The sequence below is a fragment of the Pundamilia nyererei genome, unplaced genomic scaffold (assembly GCF_000239375.1).
Source record: "Pundamilia nyererei isolate P.nyererei 1_Seehausen unplaced genomic scaffold, PunNye1.0 scaffold00092, whole genome shotgun sequence".
Taxonomy (NCBI): domain Eukaryota; kingdom Metazoa; phylum Chordata; class Actinopteri; order Cichliformes; family Cichlidae; genus Pundamilia; species Pundamilia nyererei.
The window spans coordinates 1,215,041-1,237,907 of record NW_005187493.1 but is presented as its reverse complement, the minus strand read 5'-3'; the positions used below and the strand labels follow the sequence as shown (position 1 = coordinate 1,237,907).

The following is a 22,867-nucleotide window of genomic DNA, read 5'->3' as shown; positions in this document are numbered from 1 at the left end:
AGATGTGTCCTATTACACTATATCAGATCCATCACTATGTCTGTTAATTAGTTTAGTTTTTCAATCAAAACAGAGAGCAAGAGAAAAACAGTTAAAAAACAGAACTTGGAAAGCATTGCTCCATAATCTAGTGGGTCATTACAAACACTTCCTGCCACTGAAGAGAGCAAATTGTTCTCTTTTATTTATTTATTTATTTTTGATCTCACCATGTTTGAATAACTATAGAAAGTAAAAGTTCTTAGGATTAGGAAAACAGCTTTCTAACTTTTAAAACTGCTGTATATATAAGATGCAGAAGATATATCATAGATGTGAAGACAACTAATGTTTTTATTATGCTATACACAATGTTGCTCATGCTTTTTATTTTGCATTTATATTTTGCATTAGATTGTGTATGTGTTTAAATAATTGTTCATATTTGTGCAGTACACATCTATAAAACTGTGAATTGTGGCTACATTCATAGATAGAAAGACAGTAAATAGTATGCGTTCTGTACACTTTATAATCTGTTCGTGTCTTTCCGACGTAGTTTACGTATAGCGACGTCGCCGTTCAACCATGTGACCTGTGAGGGTGTTTGTTAACTGTTTCCTTGTTATCCCGATACAACACCGCTCTATATCACGACTTGCACCCTTTTGTTAAACAGAAGCTAAGAATTTAAAATTAGCCGATAAAAAAATGTTTTAAAATTATTTCTTTAATCGATAAGAGCAGTACCATGCACAACAATTTTTCAAATAGGACCCAAGTGGAAGAGAAAAGCATTTAGACTACCGCCCACCTACAACTATCGGTGTGTCTGGAACACAAAAACGAACTCCTCCAGTCTAACGCGGGAAACGCTGTTGTGTTGCTTCTGATTTTTTTCAAACGAGCCGCCACCGCCGCGCAAAACCAAACATTTTACGGATATTGTTATGAACAGGGTCTGCAAATGACTCTTTCTTTTGTTTTTAGCTACTTCGCGCTGACCTGAGATAGTTTATCCTCAGTCAGAATTAAGTCTTAAACCTGTGGCGCGTGCAGACCGGATGAAGAAGCCTTGAGCAGCAGTTACTTACATGGTTATATGTGAGGTTTCCCTCAGTAGCTACCCAGCTTTCGTTAGCTTCGACACAAAGAGCTAAAAGGCTAATTGCCGCTTAAAGACCTGCGCTTGGTACGAGATGGACTCGTTTCAGAAAGTTGAGAAAATTGGAGAGGGCACGTATGGGGTTGTTTACAAAGCCAAGAACAAAGTGACGGGAGAAACTGTCGCTCTGAAGAAAATCAGGCTGGACACGTAAGTAAACAAACTATTGTTGTTTATCCTCGGGCTACCAGGCTAACGTTAGTTTTCAAGTTTTACTGTGCCGAAGAGTTGATGTAATCAGTTTACTCACCTCGTGGCTCCATCAGGGCATGACTGTTTCATCAGTTAACTTCCTACAACCACACTGGACATAAGAGCAAAGTCTTCATGGCCACAGAAGGAGCAGTTCTTACATAGGACACCTACATAACCTTACAGCTCATATGAGCTTGTTGTGTTGTATTAACGTGTAACTTGTTATAATATAAAAACACAATCCGTAAATAACAGTAAAGTGTCCCAGATCTAAATCGCCATCATTTTCCTCAGGCTGCATCAGAAAACCTTACTGAAAATTCAGATGTGCCGTTAGTCAAAGTTGCTTGCTTTGTGACCTTTGTTTCAAACCAGAGAAAACTAAATCATTAGCGTGTCTAATCTGTGCTAATTTATAAGGTGCGCTGCTTAAAGGTGTAGTGTTGTTTCTTTCAGCTTTCAGGACTTGATCAGCTGTCAGACTGCCAGGATACTAAAGTACATGCTTGGCTTAGATAAAAACCTGTTTCTTTTACCGTTTGTTCATTTCAGGGAAACAGAGGGCGTACCGAGCACAGCTATCCGGGAGATATCGCTTCTCAAAGAACTCAGTCACCCAAATATTGTCAAGTAAGTGCTTATGTTACAGCTATGTCTAAACCATGCTTGCAGTATTCTTGTTTTACTTGTTTGATGTTGCTTTTTTTTCAAGCCAACTTACCTGTCAACATGTTGCAGATTACGCGATGTTATCCACACCGAGAACAAGCTCTATCTTGTTTTTGAGTTTCTTCACCAGGATTTAAAAAAGTTTATGGACTCCTCCTCAGTCACTGGTATCCCGCTGCCTCTAGTAAAGGTAACCATCACAGCAGATTTGAATTCATACTTTCAGCAGTTAATACTGCTAAGAATTGTACTCTGGAAGTCAGGCTTGACTCAACTGAGCATATTTTGCTGTGTTTGCAGAGCTATCTTTTTCAGCTGCTGCAAGGCCTGGCTTTCTGCCACTCTCACAGGGTTCTCCATCGAGACCTGAAGCCCCAGAACCTCCTCATCAACGCCCAGGGTGAGATCAAGCTGGCTGACTTTGGCCTGGCAAGAGCCTTCGGAGTACCCGTCCGCGCATATACACATGAAGTAAGGCGTTGACAACCTACCTAAGTAAATGTTAGAGTTATAAGATTATAAACGGCTAGAACTTCAGATGTGCTTGCTCTGCTTTCATGTGGTCTCTACTATGTAGGTTAATGGCACCTACAATTTCTTAGCTCAGTGCATGCAACAACTGTTTACTCCTGTGATATTTTTCAGGTGGTAACACTTTGGTACAGAGCCCCAGAAATTCTCCTGGGCTGCAAGTACTACTCCACAGCTGTTGACATCTGGAGTCTTGGATGTATTTTTGCTGAAATGGTAACATACTTTAATTATTAACAGCAAAAAAGAAAAAGCTCCAAAATGAACAAAAGACACCAACCATGTCTCCCTGCCCACAGGTCACCAGGAGGGCTTTGTTTCCCGGTGACTCGGAGATAGATCAGTTATTCCGAATCTTTCGTACTCTGGGGACGCCTGACGAGACCGTCTGGCCCGGAGTCACATCCATGCCTGACTACAAACCAACCTTCCCCAAGTGGGCTCGGCAGGATTTATCAAAAGTGGTGCCTCTTCTTGACGAAGATGGAAGAGAACTGCTCGGGGTGAGAACATTTCTGATTTATTGGCACTTTCATTATATATTCATGGCCAAAGAAGTTGGTCTTCTTTCTGCTTTGCCTATCTGAATATTTTCTCCTGTGAAAGTGTCCCTTTCAGACTAGAGAGTTGACCACTGTGCACCCTGAACAGTGTCATGAACTCCACGACTTGTGTTAGTTTTTGACTGAAGCACGTGGCTGTATTCATTGACTGCTTTTCTTTCTTTTTTTTTCGATCTTACAGGAAATGCTGAACTACGATCCAAACAAAAGGCTGTCTGCCAAAAATGCTCTTGTGCATCGATTTTTCCGTGATGTCTCCATGCCACTTCCCCACCTCAGACTCTGAGTCGTGCAAAATAACAGGCTCTTTTAATGCCAGCTATATCTAAGCAATAAAGACTCGCCATGCTTCAGGTTCATGACTCAAACGGACGGGAAAAAGTGGACACTACAGAATACATTGGATTCTTCAGTAACTAAAACCAGCCCTCGAGAAGCAACTTGTCGTGAGAGTTTCACTGTTTCAATGTTTATCATAGTTTTGAGGATTTAACTGTAATTTTCAATATAATTATTTTGCATATTTATATGCAACTTGTCATATTTGATGTATTTATGATGGGCTTTGAGTCAGTGCAGGTTGGTTAGACCCATTCTATTTGTATAACATTATATTTCCAAATTTTAATGGTATGTTGTCTTTAGCATGTCCATCTTGAAGTAATAGGTTAGTTAGAATTAAACGTGATCAAACAAGTTTGTGGGGTAGTGCAAATAACGGTGGGTGAGCAGCAGCTGATTACGATGGGCTGAAGTGAATCGGTCACAACTCCAATGAGAGAGTTGAGATGAAAGCAGTGGTTTTCTAGCTTGGTTTGAATCCCAGTTATCGTTAATTGATTTTTAAAAGTGCACCTTCATTTAATTACTGGTGGGATTCAGGTTTAATGGCAGGATTACTCAGCAAACTCAGTCGGGTATAAAAATGTTCCAAATGTATTGTAATTCAGATTTTATGTAACTGTTGCCTCTTTTCTTACTGTCAATTTTAAGCCATTTTTACAAATGTTTATTTACAGTTAGGAAAAAATAAACTTGTTTAAACTTCTTTACTGGTTTTATTGATACATTATAAACTCGACCAATTTTTATTTTGGACGGGTGAGCGAAATCTTACACTTTGAGACAGATGTAGAAGTTTTACCAAGCGCTTTATATAACTCAAATACCAGAGTCTCACAGACCGTCTGGTTGTGAAATTATTTTCATGCTTCATTAAGCTTTGGCCAATCAAGCATACAAGACCATGTCTGCAGCCTGCAGATGGACTGAAGTACTTATGATGAATGTGGTTTTTAAAAAGCTTGATTCTGTAATTTTATCATTCTTGGAAATGTCAGGCAATCATTAATGATAAAATTATATGAGAAATTATAGCTCCAAAGACTTTTGGACTGGTTAGGAAAGCAGTCTTACAAATTACATTCGATGTGAAGCAAAACGGAAGTTTAAATATTTCACTGGCCACTCTGTTAGATCCACCTGTTCAGCTGCTGAATCAACCAGTCAAATGACGACAGCTCAGTGCATTTAAACATGGTCAAGATGGTCAAATTGTGCTGCCTGTTTTGTTGTGTTGTTGTCAACACGACAAAATTGGTTGACTTCACATTTTAAACATTCAAAATCAGAGATGTGTTGGAAAGCAGTATGGCGTGACAGTTTGTCCCTATTGCACCACTTTGTCCTGTGCGGTCTTCTTAACCCCAGAGGACAACACACGTTACTAAAATCAATAAAGCACTCATAATTCAATTAAATTTCTTCAGATTTATTATAATCATGAATAACATAATATTCAACAACCACTATTATTTTCACACCATTTGATATCTGTGTCTGTGGTCCATCTCATTATGACCACAGTGTACCCAGCTTCTGATGGCTGTTTCCAGCAGGATAACGCTCCACATCGCTCAATGCGGCAACTGTGTAGCAGAGTCAAATCTTACATGGATGCTTAAATATTTCTATATCAATCTTTATATACTGTACATAGAAAAACACTGACAGCCTTGTTTAAAATGGTTAGTCTGCCAGTTATTTTTATAATGAACAGTTATTAGGAAAAAATATGATAGCGGGGGAAAAGGAGATATAAGTGTAGAAGAAATGGCAGTAAGAAAGTTATGTTCAGATATAAATTAATAAACATCAAAGAATAGTAATCGCAATAGTGGTGCTGTTTGCTCATTTTTTGGGTGGTATTTAGCAAAAATGCACATGTGCTCAACATGTGGGAAGAGTGCAGATAATGCACAGGGTGCTAGCCTGCTAGCGGTTTCTTGCACATACAGTATCCTAATGTCGGAGTTACATTTTTCAGCTCACCTTACACAGTGGTTGTATTTTATGTTAACAGTGCTTATGATATAAATCTGAACACTAAAAAATATTAAATTAACAAGCTACAAAAGATAACATTTCCTAGGGTGTAATTAATGTTGTGTATTTACTAGCACGGACAAGATTACTGTGAATGCTACACAAAACTGTCATGTTAAAATCCAATGGAGTCAGTACAAATGAGCTGAGAAGGAAGATTCAAGAAGCTGGATTCAGTTGATAAGCACTTGGGGTATAAAGATTCATGTTGATATGACAAATATCAGGTATAGAAGTGGCAGGTTTGACAGAGGTTTTATGCTATTAAAAGGATGTGTTGAATATTTGCCTCATATCTGTGAACACACAAAAGTGCCTGGAGCCACTGCAGAAACTTAGACAGCAGCTAATCATGGGTAAGTACAGTATATCTGTTTCGGTCCACTCAACAGCAGATGGAGAAACAACTCTAAAGATGGAAGCACGGTGTAGTCTCGTTAGAAGTGGGGTTAAGGTAGCCACAAAACACCAGATATCACAAAATAAATCTGAGCATTTTGAAATTAGTTCTGAATTTGTGAAAAGAAAATTATGATGCATAATTACAGTCTCACACTCCTGAATCTTGGCTGTTTTCGTCCTCTTTTTTCATCCTGATCATCTCACAAGCAGTATTTTTGTACCATCTATGTAGTGTCGACAATAAAGGTTGAGTATTTTCTTTACTTCATATCCTCAGATTTATTTTTCTTGTATTTCCTTTTAACATTTATTTTTTTTTGTAAATATCATATTGTGGCCCACCAACAGTACCTTAACTGCCCACCAGTGTGCGATGGCCAACACTTGGGGAACCACTCACGTTTCCTTTTTGTTGTAATGAAGCTTTGTCACTTCCTAATAACGTCTATGTAGCATGAAAGAATCATCACAGACTCTTGTTCATTTCTTAGGTTTGTCTCCTGCCTCACAGTCCCTACAGTAAATGTTGTGTTATTGCAGCTTCCAGGTTTTATGAGAAGTGGATTACAATGTTAGAGTCCAAGATTTTATATTTAAGCTGTTCTGAAACTCCCTGAAAGGTGAGAAATGATCTTAAATTCTACAAAATCGTTAGTTTTGAGACCTCATCTGTAGTTTAGAAGCTAAAACCTCTCAGAATACAGCGTTAGGGCTGTTTAGAGAAGCTCAGATCTCTAGTTTCTTCTTCATGGTAAGCTTGTACAGGATCTGGTAGCCATCATCCCAGGCGTAGAGCAGCTTCTCGTGGGGATTGTACTTCAGACTTGAGTGAGATCCGTAGCGTTTTGGAAAGTAAACCAGCGGTGCATCTTCACTGGTCACCATGTCGTTGACGTCGAACACACATTGTACTCGTGAGCGTCCAGCCTGCTTGGTGTTGTACACAACATACAGAGTGCCACAGATGACAAAGGCCGCCTCTGCATTCTCTCTGGGACAATTTGTGTCCCACATCTGCTCAATATCCAGTGAGGTGGTGTCCATTTTAGCCAGAGAGATGTACCTTTCATTCTGCTGTGTGGCGTAAATGGCCCACAGGCCTTCCTCATCCACAGCCAGGTCAATCACCGTCTCTGGGGTCAGACCATACACGGGGACGTGGTCCTGCACAGGAAACACTGCACTGTCAGTCAGAGAGTTATTCTGCAGGTCATGTTTAACCACCTTTAACTCGTCAGCCTGACTCATGTAATACACGTAGTTGTTGTAGACCACGTGGCCTGTTCCCCTCCAGGCTGACGGCAGCTTCACTGTACTGGACAGAGACATGCCCGACGAGCGGGTGAAGTCTTGCACAGAGGCAAACGCGTGGATGATGTCGTCTTCCGTCCCATTAAAAATGTAGACCTTCCCAGAGGCCCTGTTGGTGTCTTTAGTCCAGGTGCCCTTTTGCCCTCCGACTCTCTTCAATATCTTCATGGCTTTTATGCTGGAGATCATGTCGCTGCAGTCTGAAACAGAGAGCAGGACAGGCTTTACTCGACACAGCTGGCAGTTTTCAAATATTCTAGTCACGTCTGTACTATTTATAGCTGTGGTTCAGAAAGAACACCTCGTTTTATTTCCATTAGATGTGGCACACACATTCATGGTTCCCATGAAAAACTAATAACATTCCCACCAGTCATCAGCGTCAGCTCTGCTTTCAGTTGAGTGTTAATTAGATAAAACAGCCAGTTGCTAAATTGGCTATAAAGCATCATTTTCCTTTTGTGTGATTAATAAGTTTGTCTACTGTCCATGAAAGAAAAACCAATAAAGAGAGAAATGTTCCTGTGCCCATAGATTAAACTACTCATTTATTAGAAAATTAAAGTAAATTTAGCTCATATGCATTATAAATATGGCTGTTCTCATATTGTGGAAGGACGGGTACTTCCATGAGAAAGCCCATTCAGGGATCAATTTATCCCACAAACAAGTTTCTGTGTTCTCAATTATTTATCATTTGAGGGCCGAAGCATGGCCAAAACTGAAGTTTTTGGCTTTTTTGCTTGAAGAGCTTTTCATAGAGGAGTTTGTTTATTACAGCATGTCAAAATCAATCCTTTGACACAAAACAAAACAAAAAAAAATTGTTAGATCTCAAATGTGCACTGTCCAATCTGTCCCAAACTTCATGTGCAGAATCCGAGCTACGTGTCAGTATTAGGTCACACTCATAATGCCACCGTGGTATCTGGAAATCAGCTGTAGGTGATAATCATCATTAAATGTAAATGATCATCAGGTTTTCATTGTGGGTTCCACACATGGTAAACAGCAGCATGACATATAATTAGTGGGTGTTCTCAAACACCAACTAATGGACACAGGACGTGTTAGGTAACTTGTTTATGCAAAACCAGTTACAATCCAGGAAACATGGCATCCAAATTAGTGCAGGAAACATCTTGACTCCAGTAAAACTCGACATGCATGAAAGTGCAGGAGCACAATCATTGCTGCTTGTATTTTTAATTCTGCATTGTTTTTACATCAGCCAGACACCCTTGCACTGGTGACACATTCCTTTAGTTAACTGTAATTAATTGTTTTAATTTTATTTTCCTGGCTTGTAAATGAATTCTGCATGCAGTCCTGGTGCCATAAAAACGCACAAGCTTACCAAATGTGAGTCTGTCTGACATTAAAGAGAGTTTGCACCATTTCCTCCAGCTTTACACAGATTGCTAAAAACGACAGTGCCAAGCTATTTTTAGAACATTCCTTAAAAACTAAAAGGCACTGCCTCTCAAAACACTTAACACTTAAGTGACACTTGGGATCACTAAATGTAATTTTAAGAATAAAAGAACTTTCATTTAATGCAGCATTACATTCATCTGAAATGATGCAAATTGCAGTAATGATTACTGGAGTTATCAAAAATCGTTTATGATTTTTAATAATAGAATATCTACTCAGTTGGACGGGAAAGAAAGAATCTCTTTCTCTGTCATCTCAAACTGGCTATTTAACATTATTATTATTTTTTTTTTTTAAAACAACCCAATTCCCAGTGGTAATCGGAGCACTTGGGGCAGTGAACCGTGAACTGGCCGAGTGGCTCCATCAGATCCCAGGAACAACATCTGAGACCTCTGTCCAAAAGAGCACAGTCCTGGGACAGCAAAGATACTGCAGAGGACCCTCAAGCTCCCAGGCCTCTGGCAAAGGACCCAAGCTTTAAGGATAAAGCTCGGGTCCTTGCAGGGCGAGTTGTGAATTTTTTAAATATATATGTGAGTTGGCTCTCATAGACAATGAAATAAATATGCAATTACTGGCAACCAGGTACATGTGTCTAACAGCTTGTTAACCCAGATATCTAATCAGCCAATTACATGGCAGCAATAGCATTTAGACATGTGGACGTGTTTAAGGCAGCCTCTTTAAAAACAGCATCAGGATGGGGAGGAAAGGTCATTTCAGTGACTTTGAACGTGGCAAGGTTGTTGGTGCCAGATGGGCTGAGTGCTTTCTGAGTATTTCAGAACGTGCTGATCTGCTGGGATTTTCCCACACAGTCCTCTGTAGAGTTTACAGAGAGGTCAGAGGAGAATAGCCAAACTGCTTTGAAATGATAGGAAGGCGACAACAAATGTACAACATGCGGAACTTCAAAGAAGATGGATTACAGCAGAAAAAGACCACATCAAGCACCACTCCTGACAGGTAAGCAACTGGCAACTGAGGCCTGATTCTACAATTCACACGGGCTCAGCAAAATAGAACAACAGACGAATAGAAAACTGTTGCCTGGTCTGATGAGTCTTGATTGATGTCAGGGTCTGAATTTGCTGTAAACAACATGAAAGCATGGCTGCATCTAGCCTTGTGTCAACAGTTCAGGCTGCAGGCTGATGGTGGTTTAATGGTTTATAGGATGCTTTGTTGTCACACTTTGGGTTCTTTAGTACCAACAAAGGATTGTTTAAACACCACAGCCTACCCCAGTTTTGTTGTTGACCCTTCATGACCACAGTGTGCACATCTTCTAATGGCTGCTTCAGCAGTGCAATTATCATGTCACAAAGCTCAAACCACCACAAAATGGTTTCTAGACGATGACAATGATTTCAGTGTACTCAAATAACCTCAACAGTCACCAGATCTCAATGCTGTAGAGCAAGATTTGGTGGAACCAGAGATGCACATCATGGATGTCCAGCTGAGAAATCTGCAGTAACTGTGTGATGTTGTCACGATAATATGGACCAGAATGTCTGAGGAATGTTTTTAGCGCCTTGTTGAATTTCTGCCACCAATATTAAAGCAGTTCTGAAGGCAAAAGTAGGTCTCACCCGGTCCTAGTAAGGTATACCTAATAAACTGTCAGCTGACTTGAACTGTTGGTCACATTATTCATGCATTGCTCAAGCATGTCATGTTCATCCCCAATAAAAAAAAATCAGGGTATTTAGTAAAGATTTCATTTCTCACCTGAGAGTTGTGAATATTTGGACTTCTGTTTCTCCTTCACCACAGTCACCTGCTGCTCTATTAGCTTGTCGTCCACATCCACACACGGCTGAGCCCCATTCTGTGTCTCCAGATAGTCTAATTCCCGCTCGACCCGGTCCACCCTGGTCCCCACGCTGTCTATATTCATCCTCAGTGCCTCTTTTTCTTTGTCCAGGTTCTCCAGCTGGGAAACCATCTGCTGCTTCAGCTCCCGCAGCTCGGAGGCATAGCGGGTGGTCTGCTCGTGCCACAGAGAGATCCTGTCCTGTTTTAACAAAGGTGGTTAGTCATAACTGAGATATGATCAGACATGTATTCCCTGTTTGTATAGCACTCAGAATAATAAATAGGATGTGTGTTATACAGTGAGCTTGAGTGGATTTCTAGAGAGCACTGACTGCAATGAAAACACCATAATTTGATGTCCTTTTCAGGCTCAGTAAACACTGTGGTAGAAAGCCATAATAATAAGAATAAAACCCATCTATCAAACAACCGGCTTCAGCCCACACGTGGCAAGTTTCCACCCAGCTCGAGTGTCTATGAGCTGAATGCAGAATACAGCTGGGTGCTTTGTGGTCGAGCCTGACCCATGACCCGGCTGTGGAAGAAGGAAATGAAAAGAGATCCTTCCCACAGGTAATCATTCAACATGACATGAGCTGAGACTGTTAGATGTGGGTAAATAGCATTTTTGGGAGTTCAGTTTAATAAAGTGTGTTAAAAAGGTTCGTGCTTCTCATTTAAATTAAATTACAGACATGACTGACAATCAGTCAGTCTGTTCTTGTGTTTTAGTTTTGTCCAATTAAGCCAAATACATTTGTGTCCATCATAGAAAAAAAGGTTAGCCCTGCATGGCCCTTTTTGTTTTTTAGAATATCTCTTTGTGATGCCAGAAAACTACTTGCCCTCAAAAAAAGTTTTTTCACTGATGCAATTTTGCATAAACTCTTTTTTTTTTGTTGGTAACATACGTGCACGTATACCTTGACTAAGCAAACTTCAGAGGCCCATTTCTAACTCACAACTCAGACAAAAATGCCACAGTCCCCGTACCCTTAAAGGAGCTGTATTTTCCAGTAATTTCTCCAGGATTCGGCCACATCTGCATTCCATTGCCTCTGTCCCTAGAAGTTTCCTTTCAGAGGGACTCTGGAGCGCAGGGCTCGGCAGGGAGGTAAAGAGAGTCTTACCTCAATAGCAAGCAGCCTCCGCTCCAAGTAGTCAATCAGTGCTTGGTGCTGAGCTGTGGCGAAGCACGCCAAAGTTACCAAGACAACAAGTCCTCTCATTTTGTGTCAGCTCAGTCTCTTTTAACTCCTGTAAAGTCCTGACTGAAGTTCAGTTAGAGTGTGCCGAGGAGCCAGCAGATTCCCAGAGGTGGGCTGGAATGTTTTACTAAGCTGTCTGGGAGGAGCCAATAACATCTGTGAAGATGGAGGCGCACAGTCTGTGCTTCTTATTTCTACCTTCGACATCCACACCTGACAAACAAACTGAAAAGCTAAGCTATACATATCATAATGCTTAAATACATGTTTAGGTTTCAGGAAGTTGGAACATCAGCAGCACCACAAGGAACTAAAATGTGAATTACAGTGATGAGTCAAGGAAGTACAACTTCAGCATAAGGGGCAAGAAACCAGCAGTTATTTTTGATCTCTGTCACAAAGTCTCTGCAGCATTTACTCTGAAAAATTAAAAGTTTTTTATACTTAGACTCTTTTTTAATGAGACTTTTATTGGGCGTGACCAAGATTAGAAATGTGTACTTCAGAGGGACAGCTCAGGTTCAGCAGTTTGGAGACAAAGTTAGAGTGTTAGAAAGTTAGAGATGGATTGAGCAAGTGTAGAGGTGGGATAGTGGATATTCTGGACAAAGGAGGTTGAGTATGGAGCTGCTAGACTGGAGAAAAAGAGGAAGACCACAGAGGAGGTACACGGATGTAGTGAAGGAGGGGTGAAGTTAGATGGAGGCAGAGTATCTGCTATAGCGACCCCTATAGGACGTAGCTGTGACACAAATAAGATTTTTATTGCATGTCTTTAAAAATGCTTACATGCCCAAATGATGCTAAAAGTGCATTTTGTTGATTTAGTCTACTCTCCTGTGCACACTGGTTGTAAAGCAATATGATCCCATTGTCAACTCAACACTGTGATGGACTGACAGTGTGGCCTGCACTCGCTCTGTGACGAATGGGATAGGCTTCAGCTCTGTCTTCAGATGGATGGATGTCCACAAAATTGCATTTTAATAAATAACTATAGTGTGATTCATTTAACTTTACACATCCCCCACATGTGCACTATCTCTGTTATAGATCAATAAGCATAGTTGTGCAGGGCTTATTCGATTGGCCTGCTGTTTATATAGCACTTTCCTGGCCTTACTGATCACTCAAAGGACTAAAAGAGTACCCACATAGGCACAGGGAGACATGTATTGCACATTGCTGCAAGTGCAAGTACCATGGTTATACCATCTGTCTCGAGAGGACAGATGCTGTGATTAGGAACTAAGATATTTCAGCTGCAAAAGATCCAGCTTCACTAAGTGTGACATACACATTCAAACTACAGCTTCATTAGCTTATTATCAAGCGTTAGTATTTTGGTTTCCTTTTCTTTTTCTTTTTCTTTGGTGTTCATGTATTTATATATTTATTTATGTATGTCTGAGTCACCTATGTCTGAGACCGCAGTACTCCTTCCTGGTTTATATGAAAGCAGTGGCTGAGGGTGGAGCCTGATTCAATACAAAGTTTAAAGAAAAGCTAGACTTTTTCTCCACTGTTTAAAATGGTCTGATCGGTCCGTATATGTGCTTTCCTTTTCTTAACTCAGATTGTTGAGTTAAAATGTGAATATTACAAGTGTGTCTGCAGTGTTTTCCAGCTGTATTAGCTCTCACAGCAATAAGATGTGGCCTGGATAACAGAAACCATAGTTAGAGCAGTGAATTACAGGGAAAGAGAAGCAGATAATGTGTCTGGTCTCCTCTCTAATGATATGGCATACAAACATATTTCTAAAATGTGTATTTATTTTGTTTTTCCAGCTTGCTCTAAAACTATATCTATGTATGTTGTTTTACCCCTGTCATTTAAAAATACAACTATAGTGCAGTGAAGAGGGGGAAGAGTCAAACACTGGGTCGCTGCATTTAACACTGTGGTATATCGTTGCCTGTTAAACCTGTGAGCACCTGTAATTATGAATGTTATAATATATTCTTCCAGTTTTACAGGTGTATACTTCATGAATTTTGAGGGGGGGTTATTCTTTCTTTGTTTGATTTTGTAGGTTACATAAAGCCATGTGTGAAAAGTTGTGGGATTCAAAATATTTTATCCCTTTTTACACTGATGGCTCATGGATATAATGGATATAATGGGTATAATGACACGATTGTGTGTCATGTGGCAATTAATGAAACCAGTAGATCCAGTACACCCAGTATATATGAAATTGTAAATAGATTTTGCTAATCAAAACAGTAGCATTTTCATACTTTATGGACCGCAATGGGATCGATTTGCATGTTCATATTTACAGACCTACTGCAGTATGCTGTATGGCTCGCACCCAGCCCACTGATAATATCATCTACTGATGATAGTGAAGGCGTAACATTGATCCCATCAGGATCTCATTTGGATCATTTGGATTGAGAATCCCTTTCTGAGGGGGCAAGTGGACACAAACCATGGCAGCAAAATGTCACTGGATCTCCCCACTGTAATGGTTAAGCAGCTCAGGGTTTTCATACATACAGATAAATAAAATATATACTCTACATGTATGGCTTTCATTTAAATGTGTTTAAATTCTGCACATCAAACTTTACTTTTAACAAATCATGTTACCCTGCAAAGGCGATGTATGTGGGTGTACTAAGAACTGAGCAGGCTGTGTGGAAACTTCCTCTGTGACCTGTTTAAATCCAAAGATTTTTCCTTTCCTGTATCTGAACAGGTAAAATCTGCTGGTAGCACGCTCATCAAACTACTTCATTTTGTAAACAATTTGCTCCTGCTGCTGCCACTCTGTTGTGCAGGGTTGGACTCTTAGGCTTTCACATCCAAATGCAGAATTATGTATATGATTCAGGTCACACCACTAATGCTTCAGCTGCCGCTCTGCATGACTACAACTAAAGGTCTGTTGTGTTTACAGTGCTCAAGGCTTGTTTATGACTTTGCTTTGCTCCACTTTGCACTGTTACCGGTTGAGGTTTGTTTGTGCGGGTTGATTTATTTGAGTCTTTTTTTATGACTGGCAAAACAGAACAGGACATTCAAGTCAGAACAATCAGTGGAGATATGTCTATGAAAAAGGTTAGGGGTATATCATTAAATGATGTGGTGTTGTGAGTTTGTGAAAAAGCGGCACGTGTACCTGTGCTTGTGCTGATATGAAAATGTTTCCCTGTTAAATGAGGAAAAGTGGGCGGGCTCATGAATGCTCATCACTGAAATTCAAGCAAGAAGCATTCGTTTTTTTCACTACTTTTCATTCTTTTCCTGTGATTTCACATGAATTCGATTCTCTTTCTGTCCCTGTTACATGATCAGAGCCAAATTTGGTGGGTATCTTCTACCATTAATGACATGAGGGACACTAAAGTGAAAAAAGTGACTTTTAATGAGCCACTCCTGCTTCTGCAGAACTGCTGGTATCACACAAAGGAAAACCACTTTACATGAACCGGCAATGGTAGGTGTGTCTATACTGGCAATCACACTCTCACATGTCTTTTGGAAACAATGTAGATCAAGCAGACTAAATGTGGTGCTGCTGAATAACGTGTACAGCGTTAGCGCCGAGGAAGGCTGGATTTCGGATGCCGGCATGCAGTCTCTTAAATATTTAAATATTTAATTCTCTGAACACCATCAGACTCTCAGAGGACAGTTTAGTTAAAAGAAAAAGTCCTGATGTTGGCAGGTCCCGACTAACTCAGGAGGATGGGTCCACAGTACCAAACAGCAGTCATCACCTCCTGAAACAAAAAACACAGAAACACAGAAAATAAAGTTACAATAATCATATTTATTTGTGAGTATTTAAGTTACAATTCCTATTGTAGCTATTACTGCTAATAATATAAATAAATAATTGATGTTAAGGTTATGAGTCCTTTACAATCTGAAGTTTTGTCAAACTTCTTTGTTGCACCGTGTGATCCAAGTTTCCCCACTGACGTCATCCCAGTGTGAACTCATCACTGTGAATAAAATTGTCATAAATCTGCTATTAAAAGTTAAAACTTGTTTTTATCAGCTGCACTGTATATATTTATTTTTCATTTGTAATGTTATTCTACAGTATTTTTGTACAAGATAGAAACTATACATTATTATATAATGATATGATATAGAAAGCTAATTATTATTATTACCAGTAGCAGTAATTAGCAGTAACATATCATTATCAGATACTACAACACAATTTGTAGTACTACAATATTATTCTGTCCGCTGCACAGTTACAGAATATCATACTTTTCCTCCTGTAAGCTCATTATCACGTGTTTTACTAACACACAGTTTATGTACTCACAGGTATCCATATATGGTGCTAATGTTGCAGTCTTGGACCGAGTGGGCTGGGAAACTAATAGACGTGTTGGTCAGTGTTACTGTGTGTCTATTTGAATATGAGCCAATCCTTTTTTTCATTTTTTTCTCAGCACATTTGCCTACAGGATTTCGCTTCTTCCTCAATGATTGGGCAGAATGCTCTGTAACCTCCTGAAACATGCAAAGTGATGCAAATCTTTTCGGAGCACTATCAGGATGAGAACTGAGGGTCTCTGGCTATCAGTCGGAAAATCAGCTGTTGGGAGATCATATAAGCTTAGAGGAACCTCTACAGACAAGGATACTGGGTATGTATGGCTGGATAATTCTTGCATTATGAGATTTAAACAGTATTTCACATGATTTTGAATTGGTTTGTAGTTTGTAAATAAGTTTGTAAAGAAGGAAATTATCTTCAGTGCACTAAAATATCAGTTTAGTCTTCCAGAAAAGGAAAACGAAGCTTCCAAAGTGCCGCTGAAACTGAGTGCATCCAGGCAACATGGACCAAACATTTCGAGCAGTAACCCGCAGCCCTGGGATTATAATCTGGAGAATTGAGGTAAGTTTAATTGCTGCAGTATTGACAATTATAATATTGTAGCTGTTTAAAAAAAAATCAAAAATCTAATTCAGCTGTTTGTCCTGGCAGGTGATGAGCAGTGATGATTGAAGTAGTTGTTAAATCTGATGTATAGATGTGTTTGGTGAACATGAAAATAAAGACACTATGTTTTTGTTGTTGTGCAACAGAAAATGGAGCTGGTTCAAGTTCCTGAGAAATCTTACGGAAGCTTTTTTGAAGGCGACTGCTACGTGCTTCTGTTTGTAAGTCTGTGATGGCCACTGATGCACTATTACACTGTTAGATTCAAGGACTGCATATTATGTAGTTAATTCTGCTATTGGTTTTCAACACTTTTCCATTTGGTTTTGTTCTTTGAGTAGTCAGTGGTAACTAAATACTCTGATTCCTGCTATACACTACAGTCTTGACACAATTGTGCACTTCTCCAGACCCAGAAGGTGGGCAACTCTCTGTCTTATAACATCCACTACTGGATCGGCTCACAGTCCACTCAGGATGAGCAGGGTTCTGCTGCTATTTACACCGTACAGCTTGATGAATTTTTGGGCTCTTCCCCGATTCAGTACCGAGAGGTCCAGGACCACGAATCTGACACTTTCAAGGGCTACTTCAAACAAGGAATAATGTGAGTGAATGCCAGCACAGTAGTTATTAATATAAAGTAAAAGAAACCACAAAAATTATCATGCCAATATTTTTAGCTACAAGAAAGGCGGTGTTGCATCAGGCATGAGACACACTGAAACCAACACATATGATGTGAAGAGACTGCTCCATGTGAAAGGAAAGAAAAGGGTGATTGCCAAGGAGGTGAGCCATACTTCAAAGCAGTTATATAACATTACTGGACAGATTATATCTGACAGAAAGATTGCTTTATGCTTTATTCTTTCAGGTGGAGATGAGCTGGAAGAGTTTTAACCTTTCAGATGTGTTTGTGCTGGACTTGGGCAAGAACATCATTCAGTGGAACGGACCAAAGAGTAACAGACAAGAAAGGCTGAAAGTAAGATTTTATTTTTTAAGTGTAACAGTGCTGTTGGATGGGATACTCATACTGGAATATACATTTAAGAAGAAATAAGAAAAGTATGTGCAAAAAGGGCTTGTGATGAGTAACCTTTACCCTTACCTTAACTGTACCGGTATGGTGTAGTTACAGGTTCAGTTAATCTAAATTACTCATATTAAAATCTCTATACTCTGTGCTTTATGTATGTAATATTTAATACTTTTACTTATTTTGCCAGTTAAGTATCATTATGAAATCTGCTATGAAGAGTTGTGGGTGTGCACAGTTAAAGCTCATTTCCTTCTTCCTGCAGAGGGTTAAATGCTCTGCAGGAAGAAACTAAGATACAGATGATATCATTGCAAAAGTGACTTAAACTTTTAACTCATAAAGAGCCTTTATCTAGTGAATGTTTGCATATTGTAATTTTATTCTGTAGGTGATTCAGTCATATTTATTAAATAGTAAGCTCACATGTTCGGACAAGCAAACGTAGCACGATAAAAGAGGTTTCTAACAAATGCTCGCAGAAAGTCTGAACTGAAAAGCAAATAACACTGATTTAAAAGTGAAGAAATACAGGTGCGCATTAAAAACACAGTTAAAAAAAAAAGACAAAGTACAAGGCTGGAAGTGAAGTACAGGTACATAATGTTAATTCAAATATGACTTATTTTAAAGGGGATTCTGATCTAAGAAGCACACACAAACAGTTTAACAGTTTATTTCTGCCAGGATGTCTGTTTCTGCAGTGCTCACAAAACCAACTCACATGTTTTTACATGTTTAATAGGATGTTTAAAACAAGGTTTATCTGAGGAAATGACCAAATTATATTCCAGCTTCCCAACTCTTGGACATTGCGACAGCTTGTACTTTAAAAATACTTTTGAAAATAAGATATTACTGCAGATTACGGTACTGAGTGTCCAGTATGTAGAAGTAAACTGTTACTTTGCTGTTTCTCAGGGCATGTTGCTGGCCCAAGACATCCGGGACAGAGAGAGAGGAGGTCGGGCAGAGATCAGAGTGGTGGAGGGTGAAGCTGAGAGCAGTTCTCCTCAGGCCATGGAGCTCATGACAGAGACGCTTGGAGAAAGAACCGTAGCGCTGAAGGACGGACCTCCTGATGAAGCAGTTGACCAAGAACAGAAGGGACAACTCACACTTTACCAGTGAGAAGCTCACCGACAACTGATATCATACCTATGTTAAGATTCAATTTTGCAGTATTTTATTTGTTAATGACTTTCATTTCAGGATCTCAGATGCAGACGGCCAGATGAGGGTCACAGAAGTTGCTACGAGACCACTAGTTCAGGATCTTCTTAACCATGATGTGAGCTGTTAAACAAAAAACAAATATACACATTAATATTCAACCACAACAATGAGCTAGAGCTAAAACTCCATATTTACTAAAATATAATGACTTAGTTTTGTAAAATTACTACGAATAATCTTATTATTTTAGGACTCCTATATCCTGGACCAGGGAGGGGTAAAGATCTTTGTATGGAAGGGGAAGAAAGCAAACAAAGAAGAACGACAGGCCGCTATGACCAGAGCTTTGGTGAGAGGAACTGTTAAGAGCTTTTACCTAACTGATGAAAGGTGTCATATTTATTTCCTCTGTTGTAATTGAATTGCCGTCGTAGGACTTCATTAAAGCGAAAAACTACCCGATCACTACAAATGTGGAGACAGTGAATGATGGGGCAGAGTCAGCTCTCTTCAAGCAGCTGTTCCAGAGGTGGACTGTGAAAGACCAGACTCAAGGTCTGGGAAAAGTGAACACAAAAGGAAGGATCGGTACGTGTAGCTGTGAATTCAGAGGAGGGGAAAGAAACACACACACATATAACAAAAAAGTCTTCAGATTTTAAAAGAAAACCAACATAAATACAAGTTACTTCTGATCACAGTATCTTTATAACATTGCTTTATCATCATATTTTCTTTAGCTCATGTCACACAGGAGAAATTTGATGCTTCATTGATGCACGCCCAGCCAGAGGTTGCTGCACAAGAGAGGATGGTGGACAATGGCACAGGTCAAGTAGAGGTATAGGAATAAATTAACTTTAAATTTAACATTTTTATCAGTAATGCAGTTGCATCAAACAGTCCTCTGCATCAAAGACTCCTCCCACGTCATAAACAGTCCATCAAATGTAACAATCAGTCATTAAAAACCTAGCTAGAAGTCGAAATAATAATCTCATGGTGTCATTTGAACAGGGTTTCACAGATATGTCACCAAAAATAAATAAACAAAATATCAAAATCTCATGCTAAGTATCTAAAAAAAAAGTTCTCATTCTGTGTGACAGCCTACTTTGTAAAACCAGCAATGATGACTTGATTATGCTGTAATCAGTCTCAAACCTGTGGGCCTCTTTAAACCACACAGAGTTCAGTTATTATTTGTTTATTTATTTATTTTTTAATCAGAATTAAAGAACAGGAAAGACTGCTTTCTGTCCTTCAACCACCTATTTCCCCTCCTTCTGGTGTAATTACCGGTGTAGCCTCACGGGGTCACTAACATACTTACAGATTTTAAAACTTTATATCAGGAGAAAATCAAATACTGCTGATGCTGCTCTATGGTCTGTTTGAAGCTTTCAGCTCTTCAAATTAAACATTCATGTTGATGATTTCACAGAGAAAGTGCAGATATTCCATGTTAATTTACTTTTGACCTGCCCAGGTGTGGAGAATTGAAAACCTTGAGCTAGCCCCTATGGACCCCCAGTGGTATGGATACCTCTATGGAGGAGACTGCTACCTGATCCTCTACACTTACTTGGTTAACAACAAGAAGTGCTACCTGCTCTATATGTGGCAGGTGAGGTCACAGTTAAAGCAATTCACAATCACACACCTAAACCTCTTTGTATGTGTCACTGTACCGTATGAGATTTGTGTCACTTGAAATTTCAGGGGCGTCATGCGACACAGGACGAGCTGGCTGCCTCGGCTTTCCAGGCTGTGAGCTTAGATCAAAAGTACAACGGAGAGCCTGTTCAAGTGAGAGTAACTATGGGCAGGGAGCCGAGACACTTCATGGCAATTTTCAAAGGAAAACTGGTTATCTTTGAAGTAAGACTCTTCTCTCAACTTACCCTTATTTCATTTGAAACATAAACACCCCACTTCTGGTTTTGTAACAGTACAGGGTAACACTTTATGATACGTGATATGCTAGGTAGAATTTCCCTAAAACTAAGTGGAATTTCAATGCATTACAATGAAATTATATTTACCTATAAATCCTCACTGTTTGATACTCTAGAATAAGAAGAGAATCATTCAGTTTTTACAACGTTACTGTTTAATGAAAAGAGTCACAAATGATACTGCAAGTAATTTAAATTACTGGTGTCTTACTTGAGCGTTTTATTTTTTTTTTTTTCCTTTTCTTTTGTTTTGCTTCTTGGTTTTTTCCCATTTCACTTTTCTTTTTTATTACATATCAAATATGAAAGGACACGCCTTTCATTGCATATAAAAATGTGCTAATAATCGTTCTCCCTTTTCTACTTATAAGAAAAAACAAGCATAGGCCCATGTGATCTTTTATACTGATGGAGCCAAATCTTAATTCATATTTTTTTATTTCCAGTTAAAATTACTGCAAAATTACACGCAAACCCAGACTTGGACACAAGAGAATCAACAATAAATTATTGAATATGATATATAAATACATATATTTATGCTTTTTCATTTGCACAGTTTAATAATTTATTTGCTTTCTTTTTGTTATTTTCACACAAAAAAAACCCTGCAAAGTACAACATTTAAAGTTGAAGATGGAGAAATTTTAGTTGTTCTTCTAGTAAATTACCTGATAGTATGCATTCATCAGCATTGCTTGCTCAATACTTCAAATTAGTTATGCATTAGATATAGTTATGGAAAATGACAGTATAATGTCTCCTTTCCTTTTTTATCTGTAAAAAGTTGAACTTTTACCAACTTGATGTTAAATTGTTAATTGTTAAACTACATTGTGATTATAGATGACATACATTGAAATGTTATTAAATTCTATGGGAATCACACCGTTTGTTGCTTGCCCTATTACAAAGTGCTACTCTGTACAGGATATTTTTGTTCTTCCCTTTAGGGCGGCACATCTAGAAAAGGATCTTCAGAACCTGAGCCTCCAGTGAGATTGTTCCAGGTTCACGGGACTGACCAGTTTAACACAAAAACCATCGAGGTCCCAGCCCTGGCCACCTCTCTAAACTCTAGTGATGTGTTTTTGCTCAAGAGCCAAACAGGAATGTATCTCTGGTGCGGAAAGGTAAAAGATACAACTTTATTTTAGACAGAGAAACTGACAGGCCCTTTAGAGCATTTTTGTCTCTTCTTTAATGTAATATAATTCATGATGAAAGATATCTGGAGAGAAATGTCTAACTATTTGGGGAGATTTCTTTCTTCACAGTGAGGGGTGAGTCACATTTCACACAGTATTTAAAAAAAAATCATTTTTCTAAATTAAGAGAATAGTCATTTTGAAAGTCCGAGTTTTGGGTGCATAGGTGAGGTCCCTTTGCCGAAAAGAGACTAATAAAAATCCCCTTCTGTCTATCACCTTTACATAGAAAATAGGAACAGATGACGGGTTCTTGCAGTAATTCAACGATGTGGCTTTACGATGAAGCTTTAAGGGCTAATGAGTAAAATATTCTTATCAAACTGATTTTTAAAGGCACCTGAACGAACAGTATTTAAGGTTTAGGTACCCTAAGGTTAGTAAGAATAACAAGCATGTAAATTTTCTCTGAATTAATTAGAAACAGTAAAAGCAGCTGCTCCCTTGTCTGAAGGGGTTGCAACAGTGGTAGCTCCACATGTTTGATTTAGAAGAGTTTAATGGTGGATGTCCTTCCTCCAAAAAAAGAATAAAGTAATGTACAGATAGTAATTTTTGGTTTTTATTAAGATTTTAATATAAGTGTGCTGTAAGGACTGTAGAGAAATTGTTTCTCACAGTTTCGAGCTGACTAACTCAGCAGGCCCAGACAGGCCTCTGCACTTTTTGGGTGGAACCGAAAGTCAGACCTTAGCATCTCTCATCAGGGCTTATCATAGCTAAGACTCTTGTGGCTGAAGAGAATCAAATACCAAAGGAAAGAGGGCATCATCAGAAGAGTGGAGGCTGTTAAGGAAACAAATTGATGGTCAATAACCATGAATGAATATAACTGGTTGGATGCATTTTTTGAGCATATAGTATATATATATATATATATATAGTATATATAT

The 22,867-nt window shown here is 39.0% G+C and overlaps 3 protein-coding genes across 3 annotated transcripts in view; 2 read left to right on the top strand and 1 right to left on the bottom strand.

Annotated features, from left to right (window-relative positions):
• Positions 1–825: 825 nt before the first annotated feature.
• cdk2 (cyclin dependent kinase 2) lies at positions 826–4,150 on the top strand. The gene is made up of 7 exons (XM_005739525.2): positions 826–1,294; positions 1,892–1,969; positions 2,078–2,198; positions 2,309–2,479; positions 2,654–2,755; positions 2,839–3,042; positions 3,284–4,150. Exons 1-7 carry the CDS (start codon positions 1,179–1,181, stop codon positions 3,386–3,388), a joined length of 897 nt encoding a protein of 298 aa, XP_005739582.1. The 5' UTR covers positions 826–1,178; the 3' UTR covers positions 3,389–4,150.
• Positions 4,151–4,895: 745 nt separating this feature from the next.
• olfml3b (olfactomedin-like 3b) lies at positions 4,896–11,772 on the bottom strand. The gene is made up of 3 exons (XM_005739524.1): positions 11,592–11,772; positions 10,375–10,660; positions 4,896–7,400 (listed from the first exon to the last, which is right to left on the bottom strand). Exons 1-3 carry the CDS (start codon positions 11,688–11,690, stop codon positions 6,616–6,618), a joined length of 1,170 nt encoding a protein of 389 aa, XP_005739581.1. The 5' UTR covers positions 11,691–11,772; the 3' UTR covers positions 4,896–6,615.
• A 4,466-nt stretch (positions 11,773–16,238) lies between these two features.
• avil (advillin) overlaps positions 16,239–22,867 on the top strand; it is a 9,509-nt gene continuing 2,880 nt past the window's right edge. The window contains exons 1-14 of the mRNA XM_005739523.1: positions 16,239–16,291; positions 16,419–16,545; positions 16,737–16,811; positions 17,001–17,197; positions 17,274–17,382; positions 17,468–17,578; positions 18,554–18,759; positions 18,845–18,923; positions 19,059–19,157; positions 19,243–19,396; positions 19,549–19,649; positions 20,298–20,435; positions 20,531–20,689; positions 21,720–21,899. Of these exons, the coding sequence (XP_005739580.1) occupies positions 16,486–16,545; positions 16,737–16,811; positions 17,001–17,197; positions 17,274–17,382; positions 17,468–17,578; positions 18,554–18,759; positions 18,845–18,923; positions 19,059–19,157; positions 19,243–19,396; positions 19,549–19,649; positions 20,298–20,435; positions 20,531–20,689; positions 21,720–21,899 (1,668 nt within the window). The 5' untranslated portion in view covers positions 16,239–16,291; positions 16,419–16,485. The remainder of the gene's footprint in view (positions 16,292–16,418; positions 16,546–16,736; positions 16,812–17,000; positions 17,198–17,273; positions 17,383–17,467; positions 17,579–18,553; positions 18,760–18,844; positions 18,924–19,058; positions 19,158–19,242; positions 19,397–19,548; positions 19,650–20,297; positions 20,436–20,530; positions 20,690–21,719; positions 21,900–22,867) is intronic.